Source organism: Phoca vitulina, unplaced genomic scaffold, assembly GCF_004348235.1.
Source record: "Phoca vitulina isolate PV1807 unplaced genomic scaffold, GSC_HSeal_1.0 scaffold45, whole genome shotgun sequence".
NCBI classification, from domain to species: Eukaryota; Metazoa; Chordata; class Mammalia; order Carnivora; family Phocidae; genus Phoca; species Phoca vitulina.
Genome location: NW_022589748.1, coordinates 3,020,016 through 3,042,504, shown reverse-complemented (window position 1 = coordinate 3,042,504; position 22,489 = coordinate 3,020,016). Strand labels below are relative to the sequence as shown.

General features: G+C 55.3%; 3 protein-coding genes and 1 non-coding gene across 4 annotated transcripts; 1 reads left to right on the top strand and 3 right to left on the bottom strand.

Moving 5' to 3' along the window:
- Window positions 1–150: 150 nt before the first annotated feature.
- On the bottom strand, window positions 151–10,619 carry BUD23 (BUD23 rRNA methyltransferase and ribosome maturation factor). Its single transcript, XM_032431146.1, has 12 exons — window positions 10,531–10,619; window positions 10,407–10,444; window positions 9,002–9,097; window positions 8,829–8,911; window positions 8,635–8,731; window positions 6,657–6,753; window positions 5,531–5,581; window positions 4,739–4,824; window positions 4,541–4,586; window positions 4,316–4,374; window positions 522–611; window positions 151–391 (listed from the first exon to the last, which is right to left on the bottom strand). Exons 1-12 carry the CDS (start codon window positions 10,576–10,578, stop codon window positions 337–339), a joined length of 846 nt encoding a protein of 281 aa, XP_032287037.1. The 5' UTR covers window positions 10,579–10,619; the 3' UTR covers window positions 151–336.
- On the bottom strand, window positions 1,044–1,174 carry LOC116648897. The gene has a single exon (XR_004302588.1).
- Window positions 10,620–10,775: 156 nt separating the features above from the next.
- On the top strand, window positions 10,776–13,461 carry DNAJC30 (DnaJ heat shock protein family (Hsp40) member C30). The gene has a single exon (XM_032431141.1). It carries the CDS (start codon window positions 10,786–10,788, stop codon window positions 11,464–11,466), a length of 681 nt encoding a protein of 226 aa, XP_032287032.1. The 5' UTR covers window positions 10,776–10,785; the 3' UTR covers window positions 11,467–13,461.
- A 4,038-nt stretch (window positions 13,462–17,499) lies between these two features.
- On the bottom strand, window positions 17,500–21,919 carry VPS37D (VPS37D subunit of ESCRT-I). Its single transcript, XM_032430895.1, has 4 exons — window positions 21,759–21,919; window positions 20,234–20,405; window positions 19,690–19,772; window positions 17,500–19,126 (listed from the first exon to the last, which is right to left on the bottom strand). The coding sequence occupies exons 1-4, from the start codon at window positions 21,894–21,896 to the stop codon at window positions 18,764–18,766; spliced, it is 756 nt and encodes a 251-aa protein (XP_032286786.1). The 5' UTR covers window positions 21,897–21,919; the 3' UTR covers window positions 17,500–18,763.
- Window positions 21,920–22,489: the final 570 nt, after the last annotated feature.

Below are 22,489 nucleotides of genomic sequence, written 5' to 3'. Positions count from 1 at the left end.
CTGTGTTCCTTGTACGTTAAAAGGGTACTTTTCATACATTTAAGTTCTGCGAGCCTCATCTGGACCTGGGGAATCAGGCAGCGGGCCCCAGCACTAGAGGGACCCAAGAAATGTGTTCAGGATCAGAGCTGAAAAACGCCAGAGCCCCAGTTCCACAAAAAGTGGTTTATTGCTTTTAGAACAAGAACTTTTGTTAGTGAAGGGAAATGGTTAGAACTTGAGAACTTTTCTGAAACAGTATTTTGTCAGCTAACAGAAGTAGGCACTTTGACAGAGAGAACCCCCGGCGGGCGACAAGGCTTGTCGCTGGGCCTCCAAACACGTCTGGCTCGCCGCTCAGAAGCGGGGCCTGCGCTTGCGGCCGGTGTACCGGGTGTCCGGTCTGACGTCCCTGTGGCGAAGAAGTCACGGGCCAGTCTCAGAGAAAAGAACAAAGAACCCCCGGGACCCCCTCCAACTGCAGGGGAGCCCTGCGCAGCCCCAGAGCCCGCCCTCGCCGGCAGCCCAGCCCCAGCACTCACTCGCCCTGCCGCCTGCGCCGTGCCTTCTTCCCTAGCACCCACTCGCGGCTCTTCCTCACGATCCCGCGCCTCGCCATCCTGTGCAGGACCCTGCGCGGGAGACACCGCTCTGGGGACGGAGGACGCGGCTCACCCGCGCGGGGCGCAACAGCCATCCTCCCATGCCCCTGCAGCCACCGAAGTCCCCGCCTTTAGACACCCTCTCCTCCCTCAGTGATCCCCCCACATCCCTCCCCCTGGGCCAAAGCTGTTGGGTAGGAGGAGAGCAGGAGGGGAGAGGCCCCCCACTCCCCCACTCCCCCACATGCATCCGCTTCAGTGTCTTCGTTAGGTGTTGCCCACGGGGCAGGCAGGGAGAGCCGCGCTACTTTTGGGGCAACACAGGCAGGATGAGCTCATGAGAGCCTGGCACCATCCGAGGAGAGCCGGAGGCCCCGGGCCCAGTGCTGCCACGTTAGCCCCTCGTCTGACTGTGGGGTTGGCAGGCCTGGGATAGACCACGTGGGGGCTCCCAGCAACTCCAGATGTCTGAGGCAGGAAAACAAGGCTGCCACCTCACGGCAGCCCCGACAATGATCCTCAAGGGCTGATCTTGGCCTCCAGCCCTGGCTGAGGAGAGGGACCCCCTCACGCAGCCCCGTGGGAGAGAGGCCCTGAGAACAGGGAGAGCCTTTGCCCCCCCCAAACCACATCCCCACCTGGCAGCTGGGATCAAACGGCTTCCAGCGTAATTCCTGCCGTGCAGGGCTGCTCACCATTTGAGTAACAGCCATTTCCCAAGCACCTGAGCGCATGACCCCAGGATGTCCTACGGTGGATAGGAACCAGACTTGCCCCTGAAGAGCCCGCGACCGGGCCATGGCAGGGACCAGCCACACCAGGCAAAGCGAATGTGCAGAGGCCCAACAGCTGCTAAGCGAGGGACACAGAAAAGAAAAGCAGAGTCTGGGAAAAACAAGAGGGCTGCTGAGACCAAGCGGGTAATTCTGCAGGCAGGTGAGGCAGCGCCGAGACCAGAGCGCCACAGGCGGAGGCGCTGGAAGGACCGAGCACGAAGTCTGGGGACAGAAGAGTCCTGTGCGCCTGGGATGAGAAGGCAGTGGGATCCTGAAGGTTGGAAGCACACGTTCCCTCCCTGCCTGAGGGCCGGTCCATCACAGACCCTGGCTGCTACTGCTCACCTGTTCTGACCTAGTAACAGAAGTCAGAATCATTCAAAACAAACTCAGGGGCGCCCGGATGGCTCAGTCAGTTGAGCATCTGACTCCATTTTGGCTCAGGTCATGATCTTGGGGTCCTGACACTGAGCCCCACTTCAGGCTCCACACTTAGTGTAGAGCCTGCTTGGGATTCTCTCTCTGCCCCTCCCCCACTCCCCCTCTCTAAATAAATAATCATCTATTTAAAAAAAAAAGAATTTCAGAATCTCACTTGGCTTACAGGCAAGGAGTGAGCATGTTGTCCCTTCAGTAAGCAGGGAGCAGTCAGAGACGTCTCCTGGCAAAGGAGTGACGTGATCTAGACCCTTTGGCGTGTACAGGCAGGGGTGCAAGAAAAGAAAGAATGCCCACGACCAGAGGGCAGGAGTCTGAGGCACCAAGTGCAAAACAGGTGGGAGCTGCCAACTGGGGGCTGGAAGTGCAGGACCAATCAGCAGGAAGGACGAGCTGGGGGGCCAGCTGTGAGCCACAGAAGGAATGATGAGGGAGAGCCGTCAGGGCAGATGAAGGGAGCAGGGGGAGGCAGTAAGTGCCCCAGACCAAAGGTGCCAAGAGGGAAGTTGGTCGGAAGCTGCAAACGCCACAGGTGGACTGAGTCCTCAGAGAGACAGAATGATTAGAAATGACAAGAACGAGAGAAGCCCTGATTATCCTTGCAACGGACAACAGCCTCCTGCCCCCCGGCCCCAGCTGAGGGCCTGCAGAACTGGGCTGACAGGCCCGGGCCGCACACTGCCGAGCCCAAGCACAGATGTGCTCTACTCGTCAACGCGCTGCCCGAGTGCGGGCTTTACCCCCTCAGGTAGGTGAGAAACGGCTGCTTACCTAAGTTTACAGCTAGCGTGTGTCGTCTGCAGACACCAGTGTGAGCACAAGAGGGACTGTACCGTGGGTGGAGGGGGCTGAACCACGTGCGGATCCTCTGTGAGGTGGCAGAGGGCGCCACTCGCTGGGAGCAAGTGGTGGGCACCTTAGAGGAGAACACATCTCAAAGACCCCCCCCAAATCCCCATGGGGAATGGGCTGAGGAACTAAGGCAGATGACCACAGAGGGTGGGGGGGTTTTCAGGGGGGCAGGGGGCTCCAATCTGTGGTGGACATCAGGACCACACTCGTGATCTTCACCACTTGTGGCCTTCCAAACTCACTCAGGCTCTGCCCGTTTTTCCTCTTCAGTGTCTTAAAAACCTTGGGGCTTTTGCACTCCCATCAACCAGAACGAAGAAATAACCTCTGCTGCCTTACCATCAATTATCCAGTCAGCGAACACTGGATACCGTTCACTGACAGGACCCTACTCTGCCATCAGGGATACATCAGCGGTCCCCAAGTTCTCCTTCAGGCCGGGGAGACACCGGACCACCCAGGAACCACATGTGCGGGTTTCAGAGTGGTGGAAGGTGGAGGGAAACAGGGTAAGGAGAACTCAACCAAGGACACTGGAAGAGAAAAACGGCAAGACGGAACCGCCCTTTTTAGAAAATTAAGGGAAAAGGAAAAGGACTCGTCCTGCTGCCACATGGAAGAGAAATTCAAAGGGTCAAAGACTCAGAGCGGAGGGAGGCCAGCCCAGCAGCATCTGCATCAGGCAAGGGGAGTGGTGGGGGCTCAGGCTGCGGAGGGGAGGGGGCTGCTGTGTGGACAGACACGGGCAGCAGGACGTGAAGGACTGGCCGGAGAGGAGATCAGAAAGACAGGAATGAGGAGGGAAAAGAGCAGAGGAAGGGAGTCTCGGAGTGAACAGCAAGAGCTTGGCTGGGTCCCAAACACCTGCGGGAAGTCTGGTACGGATACCAGGGGGGCGGTTCGGAAGCTGCAGGTGGGGCTGAGGCCACAGGCATAAATCCGGAGCAATGCGCCTAGGGTTGGTGGCTAAGGCGGCAGGGGGAGAAGGGGTCCAGGCTGGGCCCCAGGGTGCTCGGAGAAGGAACAGCCAGCAAGGCGAGGAGCAAACCGGGACGGCGGGTGGGAGGCCGGGCAAGGAAAGCGCCAAGGGAGCAATCGGCTGCGTTGGCGCCGACGGAGCAGGCAGGTTGAGAGGACAGCAGAGAAAGACTGAGAAGTGGCCAGATTTGGCAGGACCGAGGCTGCTGTGGCCTTGACAAGAGTGACCGGTGAGGAGACAGAAGCAGGAGCAGAGAGCAGGGGTGAGAGGATGGGGCGGCAGAGCAAGAGGCAGGTGTGGATCTGCTCCAGAGGGGATGCAGGTGCGGGGCCTACTGGAGAGGACAGGAGAGACGGCGCAGCGCATCTGCGAGCGGATGGGAATGAGCCCGGAGAGTAGACAAGAGCAGAGGGAGAGACGGAGGGGATGCGGGGGTCCAGGACACAGGTGGGGAGGGAAGGCAGACAGAGGAGAGACTGAAGGCCGCATGGCTGTCCGGAGACATCCAGAAGGGTCCCAGCTGCCCAGCCTGACGCAGGGACAGGCCCCAAGGGCTCCTGCTGTCACCACCGTGGTGCTACTGCCACCCCTGGACCTGAGAGACCTCGTGAAAGTGGAGAGCCACCCTGTCTGCCGGCCCCGGCAGCAGCGAGCCCCCAAACCCGAGGCAGCCCGAGCAACAGCTTTACCTCTCCCTCGTGAACTCGGACTCCTGGACCTCGTCGTCGTCGTTACTCTCATTGAGGGCCTGCGGGGACCAGAGTGCTCTTAGATCGTCCCGGCGGTCTCCCCACCCGCCTGCCCCACCCCAGGAGGCTGGGCCACCCAGGCCTGAGCCCTTCCAACAGGTACTAGGTCAGCCCCACAAGCAGGGAATCCAAAGGCCACGAGCCTGCAAACTCTGGGATCCTTACCTTTGGCACAAAGGTTGAAGGCCCAGAAAACAAGCAGAGGTAGAACCTGAAACCAGAAAGGACAGTGACGGCTGAGCTCATAAAGCCTTGTGGGGGCGGGGAGATAAGTCCTCACACACACTCCTTCCCACACACAGGTGCAGAACCTTGAGGGCCCCGGGGACCCAGCCCCGCACGCCTCTGGCCCCCGGCACTCACTTCTTGGCCTTGGCGCTGTTGGGGAAGTCCACCACCACGCCACCCGTGAAGCCAGCCTTGGTGGCCTGGGTTGTGATCAGCTCCAACTGAGGAGAGAACAGCAAGTCAGGCAGGGAGGCTGGGAGAGCAGACGGCTTCCTCTCCGCCTCCCTTCCAGAAGCCAGTCTGCCCCCAGGATGCACCCTGCCCAGGGGGAACTGAAGGTCTTCATCAGACTGTTCCCCATTCTGAGTCCCCAAAAGCTACACAAAGGAAAATGCAAGCTGGAACCAACAATTCCCCCCAATTCTCTTTCTAGCCCAGGGACCCATCTCAGGAATGAACGGCCATCAATCAGGAGGCAAACTCGTTATGTGAGGGGCTGGAGACAGCTCCCCACTTGTCTTTCAGAATCTGTACCTCTATTCCTCATCCCCATGGTTGACACTCCACAGGGCAGACAGCTCTGCTGTTCTCTCAAATCCTCCCCAACTTCTGTTCATTTGACTATGGGAACCAGAATTATCCTATTAATTATAATACCACACGTCTGTCAGTAGAAGACTGAACATCCTTATCCTGCCCCCGCAGATACCACTACTCTTCCCTAGGATGACAGGTCGTAACACCTGCCATCAGTGGCCACAGGAACCTCTCTCGGAGGCTCGCTCCCTACTTTTCCCACCAGTCAGCAACAAGTTCCTCATTCTGTCACCTCCCAAAAGCGGGAGGGCAGATGAGTGAGGAGCAGGACAGCTTACCTGTTCTGGGTCCCCCCCCTTCCCTGCACCTCCAGGAGCCTGAGGGGCTCACCTGCTCTGAGTTCTCAGGGTACAGCTGCAGGACAGCACGGGCTCCACGGACCTGCAAGCAGCAGAAACATCACCCTCCTACAAATATACCATGCGCTCAGGGCCCAACACTTCTCCATTCCTTGTTCACTCAATATCTGAAACCCCACTAGCTTCATGACACTGTTCATAGGGCTTGGGATACAACTGTGAACAGAGAGAGCCCCAGAACTTTCGGAGCACGTGTTTTAGTGAGAAAAGCTGCTAACTTACAGTACTGATTTAGTGCCAAGTAGAAAAATATATTAGGACAAAAGAATGGTGAGTGACAAGAAGACTGTTGGCTTTACTTTTGGTTCTAGAAAGGCCTCTGAGGGACACTTGAGCAGAGTCCCGAATGTAATGGGGAGCTGGCTAAACATAGGAGACAAAACCACTTCAGCTGACAGAAAGGCAAACACAGGCCATCAGAACCTCGGATTAACTCCAGTGCATGTGTGACAGAAACCACATGACGCGTGAGACCAGCCAGCCATATGCAAAAACCACCCATCCTAGGAAAACAAGGGATGAGGTGGGGAGATTAAGAAGACCAAGAAATACCTGGATCCGTTCAAAAAAGTAAAAGAACTCATTTTTAGGACTTAAAATCTCAAATCCTCTAATCCTGTAACACAACCAAAATCAACACCATCAGTTATGAAGACAAGATAAAGCTTAATAAAGGCTCTGTGATAAATAACCACCCTGCTCTCCATCTGAGCATCAGCAGTAGGGGAGAGAGAGGGGTGGGAGTCAGAGGATGTGGGCACTCTGTGAGCCCTGGACATGATGTCTCTGTCCTCGCCCTGTGGAGTCCATGCCCCCAAACTAACTTCCAATTAAAATTCAGTGCAGTGGGGACACAGGAATTGTGATCGGTCTCAAATTTTGACATCAACATCTTCTGCATTTCGTTAGGGACGTCAGACCACTGAGCTTTCTCTTTAGACTGAACACCAAGACAGAAGTAACCACAATAAGGTCCTGCCACCCCTTTTGGGTCCTGCGGTCCCATTTGAATGGCTTTCTCATGAGCCGCTTCCTACTCCATCACTACCTGCAAGAGGGATAAGCAGCCAGCCCAGACTGGGACATCTCATACTCACCAGCACAGAGTAAAGAGAAGAAAAGAAGCAGTACAGACGCTTGGCAGGGATGTCAGACTTCTTGTTTGCGTTACAGAGCCACTGTATAGCAGAAATGCTGAGAAAGGAAAGGACCCAGTCAGGAGACGGAGGAACACACATTGCTCCCCCCAGCCTCTTTGAGACTTTAACACCATGCACATCCTTGAGCCCCAGGTGAAACCCTCCTGCTCATAATTCTCTTTCTGGGCACATGCAGACCCACTCCAGCTCACCGTTCTACAACTGGACAGAAAAGGGTAAATAGAAGGTCAGCATTAACTTCCTTGCAGCCAGTCCAAACAAGTATTTTCTCAACCTTGTTTCTGCATGCGTCTCGAATTTAAAATTACACAGCACGTCAAGGCTCTCTGCCACCTAGCCCTTCATTCCCTTCCTCTAAACAAGGGAAAACCCCTTTATAGTAAACACAATCACATTCACTATCCTCCTCAATCAGTTCCTTTAGCTGTACTCACTCGGTGTCTTCAACCCCGGATTTAAAAACCTCAAGCAGCTATTATATACTCCTCTCAGGTACGTCCCCGTTCACTGCTGTGCACACATATCCACAGAACCCCAAACCCTGATGGTCTGTCCAAATGCCTCTCCCAGCTTTTAGTTCTCTCTACCACTCTCCTGGGTCAGCACTACTCACCGCCTCCATTGCTTCATCTTGCTTCTCTTCTTTTAAATAATCTTCCCAAAATACAGCTCTGATCTTGTCACTCCCTAGCTTCCCACTGACTACTCAATAAAGCCCAAACTTCTCAGCTCCTTTCCCTGGCTACTTCTGTGCCTTTGTTCACACTGTTCTTCACTCAGAAACCTCCCCACGACTATCCAAACTCCTCAGGGCCTTCAAGGCCCAACCCCAGCCCCTCCTTCTCTTCAAGGCTTTCCTGTGCTCTTTGGCTTCTCTTCACCGCTGTGGTGGGCCCCACGACTCCCCAGTCACACTCCACACTCAACTTCGTGTTTAGTTGTGTGGCCCGTGTTTATAGCACCTAATACACCATGGAGAGTCTTAAAGCAGGGATTGTGTTTATTTCCACAAACTCCACAACACCTAGTACCACGTCCTACATCTAAGGAACATTCAAATAAATAAATAAAATAATAAGCTTGCCATACTATCTCTCTTAAAAAACCAAAAACTGACCACTTACTCCTAAAATATACAAACCGTATCGCTGGCCTTCAGTTTTCTGCAGCTTAGAACATCTCACCCAATTACTAAAAAGCAACTGCTATCCTTGAAATGCGGTTTTCCCCTGATCTTGTTCCCAGATGTAAACTAATCCCTTACCCTAGAAGAAAATCTTCAAATCCAAATTTTACTGCTCACCCATATCCCCACTGCTCAGTCCACAATCACAGGAGGAGGTATCCCCCCACCCCAGGTAAGGATTAAAGTTATGACTTCCTCCCTATCCCCTACTTCCACCCCATCAACAACACACCACACCAAACATTCAACAGAACTCTACCACAGAAAACAACAACTTCACGTTTCAAACGCTCATTTCAATGTTCTAAGATCTGTTACCAAAGTACTATGTAAATGCCCAAAACTTGACCCTGACGACCCAGAAAGGGCAGCACCACTGAAGAGACTGGAAATTTCTGGGCCACTCTCCACTGCAGGGCTATTCAAAAAGGAGCCAACAAGATGGCTGCTGGCACCCACAAAATGGCTCCTGGAGGGGTGAGAAGACCACCCCTTCCCCCTCCCCTCCCCACAGAGCAGACAGAGAATCTATACCAGCAGTACCTGAACCTGGCAGCACAAGATAATCAAAGGAGTAGACCGTTGCAAAATAGAAAAAACACATAATTGGGGGCATTGCTCTAACCTGGGGACGTGGATTTTTAAGTATCCTGTGTAACTCTGCCGCACGGCCAGCCGGGGAAGCACTGACCTGCAGGACTAAAAGCAGGAAGCGAAGACTCTTCTCACCTGACACAACCATCAAAGGAGCCTGGTTTGAAGGGGATGCCCTGGCCCATGTCCCCCAGAAGCAGGTCTCCCTCAGTGTCCCGGTCCAAGGCCGCATCTACATTGGAGGAGAGTACATCAGGGAAAGAGACGACCCATATTGCTCCACACTCAAAACGAGTAGTCCGCTCCGATGCTAAGTAGAACATACATACCCAGCATGGCAGGGCTGATGTCGATGCCCACCCAATAGTGCCCTTCATCCGAAAGATAATCTCCACTCAGCCCAGAACCACAGCTGGAAGACACGAACAGGAACTCAACAGTGTGAGCAGCAAAGACACTCCACCACCACCTGGACAACCTAAACTGGGCCCCAGGATCTCACCCAATATCCAAAAGGTAACAGGGCTGACCCTCAGGCAGATAAAGAAGCTCCAAAGCTCGCCCAGCCATCTTGGTCTGGACATCAATCATCCGTGAGCTGGGAAGGCAGAAAACACAAACAAGTGATAAAAGAATTCTGAGCTAAAACATCACCCAGAGCAAAAAAAAAAAAAAAAAAAAAAACGAAAAGGAACAATCACCCTGAGGTACTCTCCCAGTCACCATACTCAACTACTTAAAAATGACCCCCAAAACCCATGTAATACAGCAACAAGCTACTTTGGGACACAAATCATAACTCCACCAGTTGCAATGCTAATGTGAAGGGAACAAACCACTTACCTAAATGACTAATCATTGGGGATTTTCAACTCAGTAAGGCCCTGATGTGGTTATTACTTAAAAACACATTTTCTGGAAGAATTACCCACCATAGTTATTCTCGTGTATAAAACTCAACAATGCACAACAAGCATCCATAGCAGTATCGCCCATAAGAAATATAAGGCAAGCCACGTAAGACTTTCTGAGTACCACGATTAAAATGAAACACATTAAACTAACTGTAATAACATTTACCCAACCCAATATACCTGAGAACATATCTTACTTAACCCAATATGCTCTAAATATTTCAACACATCACCAACATAAAAAAGCTTAATAAAATGTTAACATTTTCTTCATATCAAGTAATTCAAACTATTACTTCAATCGATGACTACAGCTAATAAAAACAGGTCTGTAGTAGGTCTGTCTATCCCAGGACCAAGAGAAAGAATCCCACAGAGCTCTGCAGCTGGCGAGAAGTTTATGTTGCTACATAATGACAATTGGACCAGAGATTTCTGCTGACTTTCTTGGTCTTGGACTCTTAATTTGAATGGAAAGAAAGAGAACCGTTATCTCTAGACTAGTGTATCAGAAAAGGAAGGCTTGGAAGTCCCTGCTCTAGCCTTCAGCTGTTAAGTGACTTTATAGTTACACAACCACCCTCCGAAACGCAGATCGTACACCAGCAGTTCTCATGAGAACTTAAAGACATGCAGCATTCTGCGAATACGCTTTCCTTCCCCTCAACAGCACCGACCCCTCACACGGATCAACGGCCCCCTGCCGATTTTACCACATGCTTCAAACAAGTTGTCACTGAGAACTTCGAAAACCACCTGGAGAGAGTAGGTATGATCCACCCTCATTTTAATGCTAGTTTACGGAGGCCCGGAGGGTTCCGAGGTTTACTCACCGCTGACTTTCCCACTGTAAGAACCGGAATCAGTCCTTGTCCCTTCCTTCCCCCCCCGGCCCCCCCCCCAATTCTGCGTGCTTTCCCAGCAATGCCCGCTGTTGGGTCAACCTGCCGGTTCCCGACCCCCGACGCCGGGCAATATGCAGGCTCCCCTTACTTGCGCACGTATTTCCGGGCTTCATTCTTGTCGTAAAACTGCGGGAAAGAAAGAAGAAAAGAGCAGTAGAGGAGGTATCAAGATGAGGCAAGAAGAGGGGTGCGCGCGGGGCAAAGCCTCTCACCAGCTCGGGGGGCCCCCCGTGCTCCGGTCTCTTGCCGCGGAACGCCATCTCCACGCCTCAGCCTCGAGACTGGCACTGGCGTTCCGGAAACCCGGCTTTTATGTCATCGGCCCCACGCCCGCCTCTTAGTACGCATGCTCCGCCCCTCTCCCCGCCTCCTGTTTTACTCGATTGGCTACAGTGCCGACGCGCTGCGAACAACGCACGCCTCCCATTGGCCAGTTCATCTTGCACCGCCCGCATGGTCCATCCAAGATGGCAGCCAAGCGCGATCTGAGGTGGTCGCGCCGGTTGCTGTGGAGGTTGTGGCTGGTCCCGAATGCTCCACAGAACCCGGGATCCGGCCTGGGCCTAGAAGCGAGGACTTATTCCCAGGGCGACGGCCCATACTCGCGCACCGCGCTCTATGAGCTGCTCGGCGTCCCCTGCACGGCCACGCAGGCGCAGATCAAGGCGGCCTACTACCGGCAGAGCTTCCTCTACCACCCAGACCGCAACTCGGGGAGCGCGGAGGCTGCCGAACGCTTCACGCGCATCTCCCAGGCCTACTTGGTGCTGGGCAGTGCCACCTTGCGTCGCAAGTATGACCGCGGCCTGCTCAGCGACGAGGACCTGCGCGGGCCTGGTGTCCGGCCCTCCAAGGGGCCCGCCGGCAATGCGGGCTCGCCCCGCGCCCCGCCACCTGCCTCTCGGGCGCACAGTCGTGCTCAAGGCGCGGCGGGCGCCAACCGCACCATGTTCGACTTCGACGCCTTCTACCGGGCGCACTACGGGGAACAGCTGGAGCGCGAACGGCGCCTCAGGGCCCGGCGGGAGGCCCTGCGCAAGCAGCAGGAGGACCGGGCCAAGAAGGGCTTCCGCTGGGACGAGACCCGAGACACGACTTTTGTGTTCCTTCTCCTCACAGTCTTCGTCATCGTGGGCTTTCGTTCTTAATCGGAGAGAGGAGGAAAGGGGAGCAGCCCCCAGCCGGCCTTTCCTGTCTTTTTGAACCCTCGCCGTCCGTAGTCTACTTCTGCTGGGGTCCGAAGGAACTGCTCTCCCCCTCCTCTCCCCCGCCCGCCCAGCTTAGCCATTCACCTGCACGGCCCTCCCCTACGGTCCAGAAAAGGCTTTTCGATGCCCAAGAAGAAGAGTCCCGAAAGCCCGAGAGTGAAGGGTTTTCTGGAGTCCCTTGGGTGCCAATTCCAGAGGTTGCCTTCCTGATGTTGTCAACTTCTGGAACCCTTGCTCTGGCTTGATTGTAAAGCTCTGAGCAAGCGTTGTCTGCTCCTGCCCCACATTTGTACCGTGGGGCTCCTGTGTAACCTTGAACCGTGCAATGTGACCCGTTGTTGGCTGCCAAAAGAAAAATTCTGGGGTTGTCCGACCCTTGTGTTTCTGTGAGTTCCCCAGCCACAGGTGAGACCCGATGTAGGGTAAGGATGGGATCTTTGGAAACCTTGCCGTTTTTGTATGATCAGCCCTAGGCCCCACTCCCCCTTCTGTCCGTGGCACGTGGGAGTGGGAAAGCAAGGTCATGGAGCATAAGGAATTGAGTGCTCCTGTGCCCGTACTTATCTAATGTATGACCTCAGAGAAATTACTCTGTGGCATGACAGCAGAGGAACAAATCATTTGCTCTCTTGAGGTCTGTCACACTTGATTATCCAGTTCTAATGGGCTCAGTGATTAAAACATGATGTTAGCAGAGTCAGATTTATCCTTGGGACAATGTGCCTGTCTCCTGGTCATTCCTGGGCCAGCCACCCCGTCACTAACTGTGCAGCCCCATCCCCTCCCTGAAATAGAGCAACAAACTGGGGGTTTGAGGCCAGCAAACTGGGAATGTGGCCTGTCCTCTTGTTTAACCCCACAAGTCAAGTCCTTGAAACTTGGCTGCTTGAGTGTGGAGTAGACGGTACTTCTAAGGGAGAGGAGGCATGTGGTGGAAACTTGGGTCTTTACTCAGAGCTGGCTGAGGCTTTTTTCCCTCTGGGTTTCTAAGTCGAGCTAAGCGGTTGGTCATCGCTTGGCTGGAGCTGTGGCAGTCAGGCTCTCGATTATGTGTCCCTGCACACGGAGTCTGTGTGTGGGCCGTGAGATTTCAGCTGCTCACGTATTTATGCACTGGGGCTAAGTGTAAAGCTGTGGGATAGGAAAACCTTTGCACGAGTGAGGACAGAAGTGTAGGTTCTAAACAAAGCCAGAGGCGCATTGGTAAATTAGTAAGAACTGCTCTTGTGAAATCTTTGTAATTAGGATAAGGCCACAGCTAGTTCAAATTGGTGTCTCGGAAACGATTTTGATTCTAGCCTTAGAAGTCAGGGGCAAGCTCTTAGGACTTTGCAGTGAGCACACGATTCAATGGTAAAGATTTGAGCCTGCTTTGGATTCAAACTTGGTAGGCTCAGCTAGCCTTGGTTTGGGGGGAGGGGCACCTGTACTTTTAGAAAGAACATTTAATGTTATTCTGTTTCATATTTGGAAAACAAGTGCTTTTTGAAATACAAACAACAGGAAGTGTTGGGCTTAGTAAAATGTGCCAGAAACTAGTGGTTCTCATCCAAGCAGCTGGACGCATAACAGCGTGTCCTTGGGGCGAGATTCTATCAGAGTTTCTGTGAAAAAGGATTGGGGTTCTTTTGGGGGGTAAAAGCACTAGTGGTCTGTGATAGCTGGGACCTTTCTCATGGGCTCCTTGATATAGACCCCCCAAGTTTGTTTTCTGTCAGTAAATATAAAAGCCAAGAACATTCCCTGGGGCCCCCGAACACAGAGGTATATAGAAGGTTCCAGAAGGTTGGGGGAGGGGGCAGACCCTGTGAAACTTCTGCAACATTCCATTCAACTCTGAGCAGGATAGTCAATAAAGTTTATTAATCATCCAACTGTAAACCTCTCCTTAGGCCTTAGAACCAGGCTCACGCTATTACAGTGCCATCCTACCTGCCTCAGGTTTGTTGTTTTTTTTTTTAGCCCAGAGCTGAACTCGAAGTTCCCACTCAATACTCTCCCTAAAACGGAGTCTGGGCCCTTTATGGAAGGGGAGATGTGTGGGAGGCTTTTTGAAGGATCCCCAAACTGGTTCCCATCATATTTCCCCCTTCCCAACTATCCCCTATGATTGCCCTAAGACGTTCCTTTCTCAGTTTCTTATCTGCCCTAAGGAGGAGAGGCTGAACCAGGCCATGAACGTTTCCCCTGCCTTCTAGGGGCTGCTTCCCAATTCCTGATAGTGGAGGAAGGCTCAGACATGTTCAATTTTAGTCCCTTTTCTCCTTTTGATCACAAACTAAAACAGAACTCTCTGGAAAGTTGGACCTAGGACAGGAGAAGATAACAGCAGCCCAGCCTGCCTCAGACTGTGTTCATTGGGGTGGGAATGGGATTGCAAGTACAGCATGAGGGTGAATGAGCAGCACACACAAGTCCTGAACGGGGAGACACGGACAAGACAGTAGTCAAAGGTGTACTTGTATAGGCAATCCTGATACTGTTTTTGGACTTGATCAGGACTTTATTTCTCCTGAGCCAAACTTTGCCCTTTGTTGCTTTTTGTTTATTGCTGGGTGAAGTGATCCTTTGCAGATCCCAGCGCCGAGGGAGTAGGATTTCTTGCTTACCTTCTGAGGTTCTGGCATTTTGTTCACTCGGTGCACCTTGCCTTCCATAATGATCCTAGTATGAGCCAAGATGAATATGAATAGCCTACCTTAGACCAATGAGTTGTTCATTTGGTCATTATATATATAGCGTGCATGCGCGCGCGCGCGCGCACACACACACACACAGTCCTTATGGTCACAAGCCTAGGCACCAAGGATGGAGCCCAAGTAAGTTGCCACCATACTCCTTTTTGGGGAAATGGTAGCAGGGTGGGGGTGGCATACCTAAGACCTTCCTGGGAAGGTCACCAGATCCCAGGAAGAGAGGCTACTAAGTGGTAGTGTTCCTTCAATCCTCTGTCTTGAATTCAGTGCGCTAGAAACGTGGGGTCTATCCTGGTCTTTGCCTCCTCTCAATTCCTCAGCCTTGTGACAAGATCACACACTGCCCCCTGCCTATGATCAGGATCATAGGAGGAGGCCTGCCTTGCCTACCTTTAGTACCTTGGTTCTCAGGCCCAGCTTGTGGGCCTGGTGGCCATAGGGTTTGTGCAAAGCAGTTGAGGGTCCCTCTGTTACTTTGTGAGGATGACCATGAGACCTGAATCTAGGTCGTCGTGGTGAACTTGCATATACTGAGAACGCTCAGTGCCATCATCCCCAAGAAGCAGGTGCAGAGAGCTCCTCTTCACTTGCTGTGAGGTCATGGTGTCACTCTCAATCTCTCTCTTAAGGCTGGGGTCCTCTAACTAGACTTCAAGTGCGTTCGTCATCCCATCCTGCTTTGTGCCCCTTCAGCATTCACACCCTCAGTTCTGGGAGGGGGCTGCTGGTAGACAAGAGAAGGCCTGTTTCAGGAGGACCAAGAATGGGCTGAGATCTGGTCCCACAGGCCACACAGCCAACCTGCGCACCGTGTCTGGCTGTGGCTGGCCCAGCGGCTTCAAAAGCTTTAGCCAACGTTCAGAACTTGGGAGACTGTATAAAAATCGAGATTTCTGACTTCTCTCAAAAAATGAGAAAACATGGGCGCCTGGGTGGCTCAGTCGTTAAGCTTATCTCTCTCTCTGTCAAATAAATAAAATCTTTAAAAAAGAGAGAGAAAACGTGCTGCCATTGCGCTCACTCACACACTCGTACTAGCACTTGGGAAAAGCTGTAACATCTGCCTTTTAGAGAGGACATGGCTCCCCCGTTTGCTGCGTTCCCACCAACAGCAGGGAAGTGTAAAAGGCCTTGATCTACACACTTGGCCATTTTGCTCATAATAGAGAAATGTCTCTCTATGCACCGTGTCTACCAAAAAGGGAAAAAAAGGGACCATGCATTTTCCAAAAATGGGAGAGGGTGTATTTCTTTGTGGAAATGGACTGCTTTGCACCTCTGTGACCTTCCTAGCCCCAGCAGACATTTGAGTTTGCAGACCCCCTAGGCTACATGACATGTTGTTGTAAGAGCTCACACTTTAAGCAGGGAGGCAGAGTGTAAACCTTATTTTCGTTGTGGGACAAGAAAGATCTTTTGAGAAGTCTACAGCAGTGGCACGATCCTGGACAAAGCAAGAGGTCCTTTGGTACATACAGTAACCTCAATTCCTGCACTCAATCTTTTGTGGAAAATCCTTGTATATATTGGGAGAAACCAACAGCTAGTCCAACTTGGTCTCTCAAACCATTTGATTCTCTCTAGTCTTGGAAGTCAGGGGCAAAGTTATTAGCCCTAGCTTTGCAGTGACCACACCACAATTCAGTAGTAAAGATTTGAGCCCACTCTGGTTCAGGCCTGCTTGGTTCAATAAGCCTTAATTGACCCCTCCCCCCAAAATTATGTTTTGTATTTGAGAAATAAGGGAAATAAGCTTGGGAAAATACTCAAGATAGTGATTCCTGAACAAGGATGTGTACATAACAGACTTTCTTAAAGGGCAGGAACTCTTTGTTTTATATCAAGAAGGGATAGAAGTTTTGTTATTTGGACAACTTTTTGGTTTGGTCTGTAAAAGCCCTGGTGGTCTATAATAGATGGTACCTTTCTCAGGGGCCCCTTGATGTAGACTCCCAAGTTTGTTCTCTCTCACAGAGGATTGCAGTCAGGGACATTCCCTGGGGTCCTGGAACCTGGAAACAAAGTTCCAGAAGTCAGGCGGCAGAGAGCCCAGACTGCCTGGAACCTTCCAGAGCCTTTCAGAACTTTCCAGGTACCTTCAAGCATGAGGGTTAATGAAGTTTATTAACCATCCAACTAAAGGCTTTCCCATGGCCCTGAACTGAGCCCACTCCTCTCTCAGTATCTGTACCTACCTGCCTCGAGTCTTTTTTATGCCAGAGCTGAACAATAAAGGGCCTTGTTCCCTACCCCTTCTAAAACTGAGTTTGAGCTCTTAAAGGAAGGTGAGTGGTGTGTAAGACCCGTGGAAGGATATCATCTGGTTCCCTTGATAACACTTTTCTCCCCTCTCAGCCCCCGCCCTTGGGGTCTGTCATTCCTTTTTCTTCTTACCTGCCCTGGGGAGGGGATGCTGAACTACTAGGCTATGGCCATTAGCCTCTGCCTTCCAGAGGCTGCTCCCCAACTCACAATAGCGGAGGAGGGTTCAGACATGCCCAATCTCAACTCCTTTCCGCCTTTTGGTTACAAACCCACAACCCTGGAAGCAGGGAGCAGGAATGGAAAGCCAGGACAAGAGGGGCCCAGCCTGCCCTAGGCTGTGCTGAGAATGTGGGAGGTCTTCCAAAGCTGTTCAGTCTTCTCTCATCTTAGGCAGGTACCCTGTGGTTCTGGTGTCCCTCAGCCTCTAGCAGCTCAAGCGCTAGCAGCGAGGACAGTGGGAGAACCAAGGCCAGTGTGGGGTAGAGCTGCTCAAGTGGGCACTACCCACGCATGCTTTGATTGCACCCCTAGCAGGGTGCAATCTGACTGTCTGGACTTGAAGGGCTCTGGAAAGCTCAAATGGGCCAATCCCTCCAACCACTGCTGAAATCTCTACAGCTCCCATCAAGCAGTCACTCGGGCCCTGCGCACACCTCTTTATGGAGAGACCCCCATCCTTCCTATGGTTTCCATCCAGTGGTCTTGACTCTGACCTCTGGCTCTACATCTCTAGCCCTCGCAGGTTCAGAGGCTAACCATCACAGGTATCTCTAGACAGATCCCTCAACTATTCATTGTGGGATTTAGTCCCAGTCCCCTTTCTCATCGTGCACATTAGGGACATGCTAAGGAGACCAAAGGTGGTGGTTGGGGGGGGGGGGGTGTCACTCTTACAGTTTAAAACTTTAGTGAAGAGTAGAGCCAACCCAATACTTTCCTCTTTCTAGATGGTTCTGTTCCTATTAACATGGACCAAGATCACATTCGCTTCTACAGCACTCTGCCTGCCCCCTCCTGTCTGCAGGACCTTCCAGGCCTCCCGGCCAAACTGCATCTCATTAGACTTGACCTAAGCTGACCCAAGGGCCTGTTCCTGCTCTCCCAACTTCTTGTCCCACGCTCATCGGCCAAGCTGGCTACCTAGTATTCACCGTAGTTGAAAACGACCTTCGGCCTCACAGAAGCCCCTCCATCCCTCGGGGGAGGTGGTCATTTGGCGGGCCAGAGTAGGAGCAGGTACCATCCCGACTGGGCTTTCAGGCAACCCAGGAGGAGAAGAAGGTGCATATAGGTGAGGCAGCTGGAGAACAGTGATGGAGCAGAGTGTGCTTCTGGCCACAAGTTAAGAGTTAGGAAAGACTCCCACGGGTTGGTAATCAGAGAAGGCTTCATGGAAGAGGCAGCAGCAGTGTAGGACCTGAAGGACAGCTGGGCTTTTGGATGGGCGGAGAGGAAGGGAGGGCATCTCAAGAGGAGGGCATCTCAAGAGGAGGACGCGCAGGAGCTCAGGTGTGGAAGCTGCAACAGCAGAGTGGCTGGCTGAGGGAGCAGAGACGAGTCAGGGAGCATCGTCATCCTCATCATCACATTTATTGACGGCCCCTGGGAGGTGGGGCTGGGGACAGAACATACAAAGACAAGGACCTGCCCTCAAAAAGCTTCCATCCTAAGGAGACGGGGACAGAAAAATACAGAATGGTCTTTCCTGGGGATGGCCCACTCGCATCTGCGCAGGTCAGGAGCCCCTGGCCTACCTTGCCCCAGGGTCCGGAGCGTGAGTGGGGCACAGAGTAGCTCCAGGGCCATGGTGTCCCTGGCCCCGCGGCTGGGGCCTGACCACCTGGCTCCTAGGCGGTAGGCCCCAGAACTGGGGAAAGGTAGGAGCAGGACCTGATGGAAAGCGCTCCTGTCGGCCTTGGCATTGTACTAGCCCAGTGGAGTGGTAGGGTGCCGTCAGGCCCCCTGGAGGGAGCAGGCCCCTTCCCGGGCCCCCAGGAGGAAAGTTCTTTCATTGGGGAGGCCCCAGCCGGGGAGGAAAAAAAAAAAAGGCAGAGTTTCCTCAGCGCCAGAGGCACCCTGCCCACCCCACCTCCGGCCCTCTCTCTGGGCATCTTCCAGGTGGCCCTCCTCCCCAGCTCCGCCTCCAGGGCCAGGGCGTGCCTGAGGCCAGGGGGAGGGGCCTGCCCCTCCCCCCACCCGGACAGCGTGGGGGGAGAAGGAGGAGCCGCAGATCAAGTTTGTCTGGGCCCCCCCACTGGGGGGCCATACCCTGGATCCTACCGGTGGGGAGGCTCTGGCTGCGAGGGCCGAGGGCTCAGCAGCGGGGCCGGGCCAAGGGGGCACCCGGGGGAGCCCTTCAGAGGGGGCACTGGGCGGGAGTCCAAGGGAGGCAGGCTCCGGGGCACTGCCGGCGGCCCCCGGGTGGCCCCGGTGGGCAGGACGGCTGCGGCGGGGAAGGGTTTGGGGGGGTCTGCGGCAGCAGTGGGGGCCGGCTGGGCAGCCCGCTCCCGGCGCCGCAGCAGCTCCTGCAGCTTCTCCGCCTGGGTCCGCCTCAGGTGGGCCAGGGCGCGGCTGCGCTGGAAGGCCGGCAGGAAGGCCTCCAGGCTCTGCTCCCCGAGCAGCAGCTGCTCCATCTGCTCCTGGGGGGGGGGGGGGCGCGGGGACGGTTTGAGAAGAGCCCCTCCCCCCCAGACCTCTCCCCCTCCCACCCCTGAATCTCTTCCAGGGGTGACCACCCCACGGCTGGGAGATGGGGCCCCGAGTTCTAGCCTGGGCCCCGCCTGGGACTTGCCGAGTGACTGGGGACACATGTCCTCTGCTGGGTGTGAGATGAGGCAGAATCAGAGATGGGGACACGTTTGGAGTAAACTTAGGTGTCTCTCATCAAGGCCCCTCCTCCGCTGCCTCCTTGGACTCCCGAAGCACTGTGCTCCCAGCCCAGCCCTGAGCAGTTCGTCCCAGCTCCTCTGCCCACCCAGTCTCCACCGTCCTACGCTGAGACATTCACAGGTGGGGAGGAAGAGCCTTGCTGTCCAATGCGGACAGCTGGACACCAGCGTAGCGGGCTCTCCTGGGGCCAGGCACTCAGGGTGGGCTTCCTGGAGGAGGGGCTCTCAACCCTGCAGTGTAAGAATGGGGGGGGACGATGATAGGATGGGTCTCCTTCCCTGCTGTCCCCAGGCCCCGCGGCCCCTCCCCTCACCTCAGCCTCCTGCTCAGCCTCTTCCAGCTCAGCCTGCAGCCAGCCCAGCGCACAGTGGGGACTCCAGCGATGCATGCTCTCCTCTGAAGGCCACAGAGGGACAGAGTAAATAGCTCCTGCCTGCAGGGCCCATCTCCCGGGACCAACAGGCCAGAGCCCCAGGGCCCAATCCTGCGTGGACCCCTTGTGTGATTCTCTGCTTCTCTCTGGAGCCTCAGGATCCCGCCCATGGGGTCAGTTTGTGAACCTCCCCCTGGGGTTCTGCCCCAGTCCTAGCGCAAAAGAGGAAACAGGCTTTGCCCCCGAGAGCACCCAGGGCCACTTTTCTTCCCCTGCTCAGAGCCCCCTTCTGGCCTTTCCAACCCAGTTCTACTCAGGGACTGCTCACTTCCCCAACTCAGTTTTCCAGGAGCAGCACCCCGAAGACTTGCCCAGGGAAGAGGTCTGCCCAAGTCCTGCCCTTCAGAGCCTCGCCCTTCCCAAGGCCAGCCGGCCACAAGGCCGACTGCACCCACCGCAGGCAGTTCTCCCAGGTGTCCCTCACCCAGTCGCTGTAGCTTGTCCGCACAGCTCTCGGCCACCTCTCGAAGCTCCTGGTACTTGATGGCCAGGGCAGCCCGGCCCATCTCCAGGCGGGGCCGCAGTGCCAGGTTCTCCTTGGCTAGCGCGTAGTTGGAGGCCAGGCATGCCTCGCGCTCCAGCTGCAGACCCTGGAACTGCCAGAACAGACAGAAGAGCCGAGAGGCCCACTCAGGGAATCTGCCCAGGTCCCCCTACTGCTCCACCCCACCCCCAGGGCAACAGGGCCCAAGGGCCAAGCCCTAGGCACCCCTGCCTTCAGGATGGCGGGCTAACAGGTGGAGGGACTGCAAGAGGCCTGGACGGGGCTTTGCCCTGAGCTCCCTCTCTGGGCCTCAGTTTCCTTTTATACAAAGTGAGCGGAAAACATCTACCTTATGGGGTTGTTGTGAGCCCAAGTGAGGAAAACGATGACCGCCTCCACAAATGTTAGTTAATTTTTAATTTTTCAATTAATATGTCTGCTCAGGTCCCTAAGGAGTCCCCCGCCCTCCTCTGTCCCATTTTCCATGCATGGGCAGCTTCCCTCTCATTCCAGGCCTTTGTCTGCTTCCTCTTCAGGTGTGTGTGCCGAAAACACTCCCCCCTGCTCTTACTCTCCAGAGTGATGTCTTCACCCTGTCCCCGCGTGGTACCCCCCTCAAGCCACCCTCTCTTCCTTTCGCACCCCTCCTCCTGCCCTCCAGTGGAATCCCCACACCCCAGGGAATACACACCCCCTTCTCCTCCCTGATCCCCAGCACCTGCTCCCAGCTTTTCCTTCTCTTGCAGAAGGCAGACCCCCTTTCTCTCCTGGCTCCGGAGAATGCTTCTTCCTTCTGTTTGTCGGAGGGCCAAGCCCCCCTCCCTGCCCCTGGAGAACGCACTACCCTCCATCTGTCCCCTATAGGATGCACATGCCCCTCCTGTCTGCCTCCCTCCAACAGACACTTTCCCTTTCTGCCCCCCACAGACAAGCAGCCCGGGCCTATCTCCGGTGAAATATACAACTTTCTCTTATGGTGGCCTACGGAAAACCCGCCTCAGCTTCCAGTACCCCTCCCCAACGGAAGCCCCAAAGCCCCCTCCGGCACCCCTAGAATGCGGTCGCCCCCCCAGAGGTCCCCCCCAGGTGTCAAACAGGCCCCTAGGTCTCCCCTATGGAAGGCGCCTCCCCTTTCTGGCCCTACAGAACGTGGGTGTGCGAGACAGGGCCCCCCACAACACAGCCAGCCCCTGTCCCCGGAACACACCTCCCCGGAGCATCCGCTGGGGACACGCCTCGCGGCCATCCCGGGGGTGCACGGGCGCCTCCCTGGGTCTCCGGCGCCCCACCCGCCCCAGGCCGGCTCCGGGCGCCCCCTCCCCCGGGGGCGGCTCCGCGGGGCCCACTCGGACGTGCCAGGTTCCCGCGGCCCCGCGGCCCGGCCCGCGCGGCCCTTCGGTCGGTCGGCAGGTCCGGCAGGCCGCGGCCCGTCCCCCGCGCCCCCCGCCCGCGCCCCCCGCGCTACCTTCCTGCTGAGCCGCACGATCCGGTCCAGCTTGGGCTCATCCTGAAGCAGGTCCCGGAGCTGCCCGGTGCTGAGGATCCCAAAGCGCCCCGGGCTGCCGGGCTCCGGCCCCGCCCGCGCCGCCCGGGCCCGGTACATGCCGCCCGCCCGCGCCCCCAGCTCGGCTGCTGGCTCGGCCCGCTCGGCCCGCTCCGCCCCGGCTCCGCTCCGCTCAGCTCCGGCTCCGGGATCCGGCTCTGGCTCCCGTCGCGCGCGGCGCTCCGCCGCCAGAGGGCGCCCCGCCCGCTCTTAAAGGGGCCGCGGCTCTGGGGCTGGGGGTGGGGCGGGAGGGGGCGGGCCGCACCCCTGGCCGCCCCGGCGGAGCCGCGCCTCCCGCACCCGCGAGCTCGCGGCAAAGCCATCCTCCTGCCGCCGGGCGCGTACCTGAGGCGGTCTCTCTCCGCACCCCTTCTCCGGCCGTCATTCACCACGCCCCCCCCCAGGCGCGGACGCTCCCACCCCAGGCGTTTACAGTTTGCAGGGCTATTTCACCTTCCTCCCTTGGATTTGCACAACAATTTCCCGAGTTTGGCTGGGCGCCAGGAGCTTCTGCCCTGTGGCTAACTCGGGCAAGTCATTTACCTCCCCAAGACTCAGTGTTCTCTTCTGTAAAATGGGGCGATGACGCACCAGCTGAGGTTTCGAGCTGGTGAATGCTGAGTGTCTTACCTGTAGCAAGTGAATACCTAATG

Bases quoted from the DNA above. Each gene is read 5' to 3' on its own strand.
- BUD23 (XM_032431146.1), bottom strand. From the start codon at position 10,578: ATGGCGTTCCGCGGCAAGAGACCGGAGCACGGGGGGCCCCCCGAGCTG. The intron at 8,912-9,001 runs GTGAGATCCTGG...CGTGTCTTCCAG, and splicing joins TGTTACCTTTTGGATATTGG to CTGTGGTTCTGGGCTGAGTG. The intron at 612-4,315 runs GTAAAGCTGTTG...TCTCCCGCGCAG, and splicing joins TCCGAGTTCACGAGGGAGAG to GGTCCTGCACAGGATGGCGA.
- DNAJC30 (XM_032431141.1), top strand. From the start codon at position 10,786: ATGGCAGCCAAGCGCGATCTGAGGTGGTCGCGCCGGTTGCTGTGGAGG.
- VPS37D (XM_032430895.1), bottom strand. From the start codon at position 21,896: ATGTACCGGGCCCGGGCGGCGCGGGCGGGGCCGGAGCCCGGCAGCCCG. The intron at 20,406-21,758 runs GTAGCGCGGGGG...CTGTTCTGGCAG, and splicing joins TCGTGCGGCTCAGCAGGAAG to TTCCAGGGTCTGCAGCTGGA. The intron at 19,127-19,689 runs GTGAGGGGAGGG...CCCCCCCCCCAG, and splicing joins AGGCTGAGCAGGAGGCTGAG to GAGCAGATGGAGCAGCTGCT.